Genomic DNA, 9,594 nt, shown 5'->3' on the forward strand with positions numbered 1-9,594 from the left:
GGAGAAGTCACTGAAAAATAGAAATACAAACTAACAAAAGTGAGAGGAAACAAGAAGATGAAAAGGTGGATTACTCTGTAAGGACTTTAAGATTTTTATTATTTTTTCATATTATAGCATGCTTCAAACACAATTCTATTAAGAAATTACAGTTGAAAATATTTTTGTTTAGACATGTTGGCCTTTTAAAAATTACACCTTTCATAAATGTTAGTAGAATGTTTGTAGCAGTATCATATTTAACAGGTACAAGACAAAAAACCCCCAACAGTTGCAAGACTAAAAATTGCAGAACTAAAAAGAACAGTAGATCTTACGGAAGATCATCAAAACAAAGTGCAGCTGAAGTACAAGCTCTAAAAACAGTTCTGAGATCAGGCTGCTAATTTTACCACTGGCCTGGTGGTGAAGCGGGGCGGGCACCCGTTGAATTTTCAGATTATTAGAACCCAGAGGGGCCTTACTGATCAGAGGCTTATCATTCATGTTAATTTTTACTGGTTTTTCTTAGGTTTTAATATTAACCACAACCTCAGAGGCTATAATTAAGATAAAACGATTTAAATGTTAAGCATCATTAGATATTTAGCTTCTTTTTTCCTTTAAAAAATTTTTTTTCTTATTTCTATTATTTCCATCCAAGTCTACTTGCTAGGGAAATCTTTTTTTTTTTTTTTTTTTTTTTTTTTTAAGGAAAGGAAAAAGAAAGTATCTGACCCCTTAAAAGTGCCATACTGGATCAGACTGGAGGAAGTGTCAAATTTTCCTCTCAAGGTTGGCTTTTATAAGCAAGATGATGCAAATTAGGCACTGGCACAGCATCTGGCACAGAGTTTATTTCATTGTTGTTACCATTATCTGTATGAAGGACTACTATATATATGAGTTTCTTTTTTTTTTTTTTGTTTCCAATAAATTTATTTAATCAGAACTTCAAAGGGTTCTAGAAACTTGCATTTTTAACAACCACTGCAGATGATTCTAGGTTTTCATTAAAAGTGTGATTCAGGTAAGCAACTTTACCCTTAATTGTGTGTCAGATTACATATAGAGTAAAACAAAAAGTCGTGTAATGGAACAAAAACTTGCTTTAACAAAATAGTAGTAAATACAATTGGTCTTAAAAATAAAATCATATATATATAGTTGTATTCCTAAGTACAGTAGTGCCTCACTCATTCCAAGTTTCCTTTCTGTGGTTTCAGTTACCTGTAGTCAACTACATTCGAAAATAGGTGAGTACTGTACACTGTATAAGAAGGTATTTTGAGAGCAACAAAGACCAACCACATTCATGTAACTTTATTACAGTATGTTATCATTGTTCTATTTTATTAATCTCTTGTTATGCCTAATTTATACATTACACTTTATCATCGGTGTGTATATATAGAAAAAAGGTGTATAAAGGTTTGGTACTATCTGAGGTTTCAGGAGTCCACTGGGGGCCTTGGGATGCATCCCCTGAAGATAAGGGGAAACTACTGTATGCAAAATCGAAAGCTATACAACAATTAAAAACATTGAGAGAGCAAATCTAAGTATAAGTGAAGACATTCCGCTGAATTCCCAGGTTTCATCGAGCATCAAAAACGACCAATCTTTTAGTCCTTTTCTTGTACATTATTCTGTATCCACATTCTCTGCATCTGATTGGATCCCTAGATTTTATTTCATTTTCTGTGTGACATTCTCCACAGATATATATCATTGGTTGCTGCTTTGGAGGTTGAACGTCCTTCTGAGTGTCCATTGTTAGCCCCTCAACAAACCCGCCAACTCGCTACCTACGCAACACGGGAAAGTTTCTCCGCGTTTCCAAACACAATCCTATATGAGTTTCTTAAGGAAAAATTATGTATATTAAATATATGATCTTTGATATTAGAAATGATACGTATCTTTTTTTTTTTTTTTGAGATGGAGTTTCGCTCTTGTTACCCAGGCTGGAGTGCAATGGCGCGATCTTGGCTCACCGCAACCTCCGCCTCCTGGGTTCAGGCAATTCTCCTGCCTCAGCCTCCCGAGTAGCTGGGATAACAGGCATGCGCCACCATGCCCAGCTAATTTTTTGTATTTTTAGTAGAGACGGGGTTCATTATGTTGACCGGGATGGTCTCGATCTCTCGACCTCGTGATCCACCCGTCTCGGCCTCCCAAAGTGCTGGGATTACAGGAGAAATGATATTTATCTCTTACACCTTCTGTTTTTTTCCTTTTTTATCTTGAACTATATTGTATATATAATTCGATAAAAGCAATTGAAAGACAAAGAACTCTTCAGAAAGAGCAAGGCCACAAGAAAGGATCCTGACTTTATTAGAGACCAGGCAATTTTAGTAATTGATCACATTCACAGGCCTATTTCTATAGAGGAGATGGGCTTCTCCAGTAGCCACAGATAGTTGGCGCCAGCCATCACATCAACCCACTCATTCGGGTGACTAAGCAGCCTCTATACACTTCTTCCAGGCCAGGAGGGTAGGCCTGGACAGTTGGCATGTAGGTAGTGGTGTCCTCTGTCACTCAGTAGTGTCCTTGGCACCCTGCACATGTACAGCAGCTCCTTTGGGCCTCCCTGGCCAGTAAAAATTCCTGTTGAACAGTCACTTTTCCTGTGAATTGTGTCTCTGGGTCTCATTTCCTCATCATTAAACAAGAGGAAGGCAGTAACGTCTGTTCCCCCTTTATAGAGGCTTTCCAGGAATCAACTGAGTGTATCTGATCTCTCTCACTTTGCCACATTTATTAGTGATGTCCGGGGGTGGATTCCTAGAATCACCAGCTAGAAAGATGTCTTTGTGGGGCACCCATCCAGCCCATCTTTAAGGAGAGCTGCAACCAGTGAAGACTGCTAGCGCTGATTCTTCCTCGGCTTCCTTGCATCACTTATTTATGGACTTAAAACTCAGTAATGCCCCTTCTATTCCACTTGAAATCTTTCCACTCTTAAACAGAATCCTTCCTGAGACCCTTTCAGAAAAACCAGTTCCTTAGTCTTCTCTGGACTGTCTCCAGTTTCTTTGTATTGTATTGAATTGAAGTTGAGGAGCTCAAAGCTCAGTGTGTTCTCCAATAGATACTAAACAGTCTTGAGCAGAGGAAGTGGCAACTTGTATCTCTTAATGCCATGTAGCAATAATACTAGGCAGCCAGAATGTGCTGTAGAGGGAAAGTAGGGGCTTTGATGGTAAGAAAACTGGAATCAAGATTCTGTTCCACAGTTTGCCTGCCGGTTATCACTGGCAGGTGGTTTATTTTGCCTCAGTTCTTCAAAGGTAAAAGAGGAATAATAATAATACTTCATAAGGTCATTATGAGGAGTAAGTGAGGTGGTATATAGAACATGCTTGGTTTATGTTGTACATATTTTTCCTACAAAAGATGCTTACATACAAGAGCATTGCATCATCAGGTATTCAATGGAAGAAATATGATCTTTTCCAACACTGGAGAAAAGAAGTGACTATAGTGAACTTACTGAAAAACAGAACTGTCCTGTATTCTAAGGGATTTTTGGGGTAATTTGAACTGTCTTTAATTTTTGCCCGAAATGCTGAGACTAGCTCCATGATAAACTCCAGTTCCCTGGGTAAGAGTTTGCCTTACTATTTTACAGTTCTCTGCAGCTTACAAAGCAGTTCCTATTACCGTTTTTTCTTTTTTTAAGTTTAGTGATTTGGGAACCATTGCCCCAAAGATAAATAATGTTTATAGACCTCAAGGAAAGAACTTGGTTTAGAAATATCTCCTTCAATCCCTGGAAATGCCTATGAAATAGAAAAAAAAAGCCCACAAAAACATATATGAGCAGTGTTTGAAGTAGTCAGTGTATGAGATAAAAGGTACATCCCCAGATTTTTAAAACAAAAACAAAAAAATGTGTTGCAAATGAGGCAAGTTTCTTTAGATCTATTAACAAAGAGATGAAGAAAAAAAAATCTAAAACCTTAGGATATTTTCCATATGCCCAATAAGGTAGATAACAACTGCTTATAATCAGGCACCATTCTAAACAGGTTACATGGATTAAGGCAGGTAATCTTCCTGTGAATTTATAAGCAGGTACTGTTTCCATTCTCCTTTTATAGATAAGGAAGCTCAGGCACAGAAAGATTAATTTCCCCAAGGTTTCACAGCAGCACATGTAGCTAGATTCATACTCAGGCAGCAGGCTCTGAGCGACCACACGTTTCACCACTGTACCGTGTTGCTTTTCTGGAGTGTAGCTGATTGAGACTGTCTAGCACAGACCTGTCTTTATCCCTAACGTGGGAATCAGTATAGTAAGGTAGTTAAATATACATTTTGGGGGTATCTATTAGGTTGGGGCAAAAGTAATTTTTTTTACATTAAAAGTAACGCCAAAAACTGGGAATACTTTTGCACCAACCTAAATAAATAATTTGTCTTTTTTATCCCTGGCTCCACCACTTGATGAGAATCAGAGAAGGGCAATTTGATGAGTTTCCTTGCTCCTTCCATTTCAAATCCTGGCTGGTAAAGAAACTGAAGTCTGAATGATGAAGATATTTAAAATAGAAATCATGTTCTGTACCCAAACACTGAGTTGTTTTGCTACCTTCTGAGTCAGCTTGATTCAGAAAGCTTCCTGTACATCAGCTGTTTCAAATCACTAAATGGTGTTGTTGTTTTTTTTTTAAATGCAATCTACTAAGTATACAGTGGGAATTATGAAGAAAATTAATTGGTGTATTAACATTTTGAATTAACATTAACTTAAATAAGATACATTCTTGCTATTTCCTCTGATTTAGTACAAAATCTTTATTATCACCTAAGGTGTAATTATTATATCCATTTAACAGTTAAGCAGATAGTGGACTAGCTACCATTTGTTGAGCACTTACTTTGAATTAGGAGCTTTACTTAAAACCCTTTCCCCTTTTCCCCGAGAATACTTGCCGGCGGTGCTAGCAGCTGCAGCATTTACCCTGGGATAACTTAACCACTAATGGTCTTGCTTTTATTATTATTTTTGCATCACTCTAGTATATCGACTTTGGAAACAAAAAATACCATTCTAATTATAGCGTTCTGGTTTTTTTTTTTTTTTTTTTTTTTTTTGAGACAGAGTCTCACTCTGTTGCCTCGTGGTGCGATCTCTGCTCACTGCAATATCCGTCTCCCGGGTGCAAGTGATTCTCGTGCCTCAGCCTCCTGGGTAGCCGGGATTACAGGTGCCCATCACCATGCCCGGCTTATTTTTTGTATTTTTAGTAGAGACAGGGTTTCATTATGTTGGCCAGGCTGTTCTTGAACTCCTGACCTCAAGTGATCTGCCCACCTTGGTCTCTCAAAGTGCTGGGATTACAGCTATAGCATTCTGTTTTTAGTAGTGGTATTTCCGTTTACAAAATACAGTAATTCTTGATTGCTAAAAGTGTCAAATCCTAGAAAATATAGCATTCCTACACATGATGTTATCATTCTGGAACAGTTGTTGGCCAAAGATTCATTTAATGAACCCAATTTTTCCAAAATAGGCAATTCTGATGTTAGTTCTTTTTAGAAATAACTCCAAGAACAGCTTTTATATTTTATTTTCACATTGAAAACCAGTCAGATGTGCTTCAGCTTCAAAGAGCGTGTTTATGTAAAATTAAACGAGTGCTAGCAGTGAGCCGCACTCTTTTTTCTAAAGGGGAAGAGGGTTAAACTAGGTTGTTCAATTTATTCGTGAGGTTGGTCGATGAGAAATTGAAGCAAAAAGCAGTCTCCAGCATCTAGCTTCAGTTCCCAGTAGAATCTAAAGTGATGGAGGCAGTGTTAAAACTTTGAAGCATTCTGACGCCTGTGTGTGAGTATTTAACCACAATCCTGTACTGATTCCCAAAGTATAAAGACAAGGCTGTGTTTACAGCTTCTGACCTGCCGCAGTGCAACTTTAAAAGTCAGTATCTATCTCACAGCTATTTTGTTACAAAATGTGCATAGTTGTTGATCCCCTGAGTACCCTGCATCCCCAGGTTACTCGCCACTGTGGCAGATTCTATACTCTGATCCTCACTAAAAAACCTTCAAACTGAAGAAACAAGAGACTTCTTTATGGCTCTCTCAAAAACTAGTATCCAAAGGCTTAGATATTTATGCCTCCCAGTTCTCATGTTGAACTAAAATAGAATGCAATCCCCAGTGCTGGAGGTAGGGCCTGGTGTTTGGGTTATGGGAGTGGATCCTTCATGAAAGACTTGATGCCCTGCCCTTGATGATGAGCAAGTTCTCACTCTGCTAGTTCACGTGAGAGCTGGTTGTTTAAAAAGGCTGGGACCTCCCTCCCTCCCTCTCTATTGCTCCATCTCTCATCATGTGAAACACCTGCTCCCTCTTTGCCTTCTGCCATGATTGTAAGATTCCTGAGGCTGTCACTAGAAGGAGATACCAGCATTATGCTTCTTGTACAGTCTACTGAACTGTGGGCCAAAATAAATCTCTTTTCTTCATAAATTACTCAATCTTCAGGTATTTCTTTATAGCAATGCAAAATGGACTAATACACAAAGGAAGGAAAATCAATGGGTACACTTCTTAAAATGTGGACAGAAGATTAGCCCTTATGAACTCAATCTCTGGCTCTGAGTTATTTCACAGTAGCAAGGGCAAAAAATCTTGGTTGTATTAATCACATTTGAATGAAACACTAAGTTTTATAGAAATCATCCCCAAATTGTTGTTTTGTTTCTGGCACGTTAATACAACTAATTCATCAGTAGAATGAGCAAGCCATTCTTGCAACAGAGCCAAGCTTCCTTTAATGAAACAGAGCTACCACAAGCTGTTCTCTGGAATCTGGGAAAGGACTGTATTAGCCTGTGCTATGCATGTTTTGCATGTTTTGCTTTTGAATTCAACTGGCCACTGGCAAGTATGTGATTGTAGCCAATTTTTAATGCAACAGGAAAACAAGTTATAGGACATCGCTTCCAGGTGCTTACTGGTTTATCTTTCAAGTCTGCTTTTTCTAAGTTACCTAAACAACATACATAACATACACACGTGCATACACACATACCATTTCAGGACATATGAATTTCTTCACTGTGTGACCTTCCATTCACTAACCAAAATGGGTGATTGAGAGAAGAAAACAAGATGAACTAGTTTGTAGTGGAAATGGGAACCAAACCAACTAATCTTAAGTTTGAACAGCTCCTACTTCCTCTCCATCTCAGAGGCACACAAACAAATGGGTCAGATCTGGTTGCCATGTGTGCAGACAGCCAGTAGCAATTCTCTGCCAGCACTGAGCTGACAAAGTAGACCTAGAGAACAGAGATGAGTGGAAAGGGATGGGAAGAGAGGTTGCTTCTCTCTCTAGTTTTTCAAAAAACACTAATGACCTACTGAGCAAAGAAAACAGAGCTTGTCAACATGTATGTGGCCCTATGACACATTTCTGGTAAGATATATCTGATAGCCAGGTAAATTTTATAAAGTGTATCTGGTGCATGATCCTCCTGATAAACTGAGACTTTTGGCTTAAAGAGAATATTGATCTTGGGGCTAAAGCAGGGGAGGTCCTCTGTGAAAGCTATAATAACATTTCTGAGCTGTAAGATATATGATCAGCTCCTAAGAGCTACAGTTGGCAAAATTGTGCACTTGTATTCAGGGAGGGATGAGAGAATGTGGCCAGAATCACAACAGAAGCCTATGAAAAGTAGAGCTGAAAAAGTAGAAGGAAACAAGTGGACTTAAGGCTGTCAGTATATTTAAATGTAAAATTATCCTGTAGCTGCTCCTGGGTGTAAAACTCTTGAATTAATCCACTTTATGCCATGCAAAAAACACAAAAATCTACCAGACAAAAGAGAAGTCATAAAAATTCATCTGAACAGCTCAAAAACAGTATGTATAGACTACTTCTTACTTGGGGCTTTAAAAAACTGCCCAGTATGGCTGGTTATTGAACTCCATTGGAATTCATTCCAAAAACCTCTTTTGTTTCTTGATCTGCACAGAGGAATCAATTTAAATTACAAACTGGAATGTTAAATACCAACCTCAAATTTAACTGCAATAATTCCATATCCCTGTGAAATATAATATTCTTTTATTTTGTCTTGAAGATGGAAGGGCAAAAGAAGGAGAAATACAAAGTAATCTCTCAAGTTTCTCTTACCTTGTCAAGAGCAAAAGGCCGAGTGCGGTGGTTCACACCTGTAATCCTAGCTCTTTGGGATGCCAAGATGGGAGGACTGCTTGAAGCTAGGAGTTCAAGACTAGCCTGGGCAACATAGCAAGAAACTGTCTCTACAAAAAATAAAAAATGAGCCAAGTATAATGGTATATGCTTGTGGGCCCAGTTACTTGGGAGGCTGAGGTGGGAGGATTGCCTGAGCCTGGGAGCTCGAGGCTGCAGTGAGTCATGATCATGCCACTGTACTCCAGCCTGATAGACAGAGAGAGACCCTGTCAAAAAAAAAAAAAAAAAAGGCAAAGAGATCAGAGAGGTTGAGATTTGGAGATTTGCGGTGGCTCAAGCCTGTAATCCCAGCACTTTGCGAGGCCGAGGCAGGTGGATCACGAGGTCAAGAGATCGAGATGATCCTGGTCAACATGGTGAAACCCCGTCTCTACTACAAATACAAAAAATTAGCTGGGCATGGTGGCGCGTGCCTGTAATCCCAGCTACTCAGGAGGCTGAGGCAGGAGAATTGCCTGAACCCAGGAGGTGGAGGTTGCGGTGAGCCAAGGTCGCGCCATTGCACTCCAGCCTGGGTAACAAGAGTGAAACTCCGTCTCAAAAAAAAAAAGATTGAACATGTAAGAAGATACAGGAATACCTTGCTTAACTGTATTTCACTTTATTGCATTTCACAGATGCTGCAATTTTTGTTGTTTTTGATTTGTTTGGGATGGAGTCTCACTCTGTCATCCAGGCTGAAGTGCAGTGATGCAAACTCAGCTTACTTCAACCTCTGCCTCCTGGGTTCAAGTGATTCTCCTGCCTCAGCCTCCTGAGTAACTGGGACTACAGACTTGTGCCACCACGCCCAGCTAATTTTTGTATTTTTAGAAAAGTTGGGATTTCACCATGTTGGCCAGGTTGGTCTTGAACTCCTAACCTCAAGAGATTTGGCCACATTGGCCTTCTGAAGTGCTGAGATTACAGGTGTGAGCTGCTGCATGTGGCTTTTTCTTTGTTTTTCTTAAAGTGAATGTCTATGGCAACCCTACATCAAGAAAGTCTATTGACACCATTTTTCCAACAGCATGTATCACTTCTTGTCTCTGTTTTACATTTTGGTAATTCTCATAATATATCAAACTTTTTCATTACTATTATTATGTCTGTGATAGTTATCTGTGATCAATGATTTTTGATGTTATTATTACAATTGTTTTGGGGTGCCACAAACCACACCCACAAAAGATGGCAAACTTAACGTGTTGTGTGTGTTCTCACTGCTCCATCAACCGGCCTTTCCCTTGACTCTCCCTCTCCTTCAGTTTCCTCATTCCCTGAGATACAACAATATTGGAATTAGGCCAATTAATAATCCTACACTAGCCTTTAAGTGTTCAGGTTATAGGAAGAGTCACATATCCCACTTTAAATCAAAACTACAT

General features: G+C 39.0%; 1 protein-coding gene across 1 annotated transcript; it reads right to left on the reverse strand.

Moving 5' to 3' along the window:
* Positions 1–886: 886 nt before the first annotated feature.
* LOC108591261 (DNA-directed RNA polymerases I, II, and III subunit RPABC4) lies at positions 887–1,809 on the reverse strand. Its single transcript, XM_017971285.4, has one exon. The coding sequence runs from the start codon at positions 1,751–1,753 to the stop codon at positions 1,577–1,579; it is 177 nt and encodes a 58-aa protein (XP_017826774.1). The 5' UTR covers positions 1,754–1,809; the 3' UTR covers positions 887–1,576.
* Positions 1,810–9,594: the final 7,785 nt, after the last annotated feature.

The sequence above is a fragment of the Callithrix jacchus genome, chromosome 4 (assembly GCF_049354715.1).
Source record: "Callithrix jacchus isolate 240 chromosome 4, calJac240_pri, whole genome shotgun sequence".
Lineage (NCBI taxonomy): Eukaryota > Metazoa > Chordata > Mammalia > Primates > Cebidae > Callithrix > Callithrix jacchus.

Bases quoted from the DNA above. Each gene is read 5' to 3' on its own strand.
- LOC108591261 (XM_017971285.4), bottom strand. From the start codon at position 1,753: ATGGACACTCAGAAGGACGTTCAACCTCCAAAGCAGCAACCAATGATA.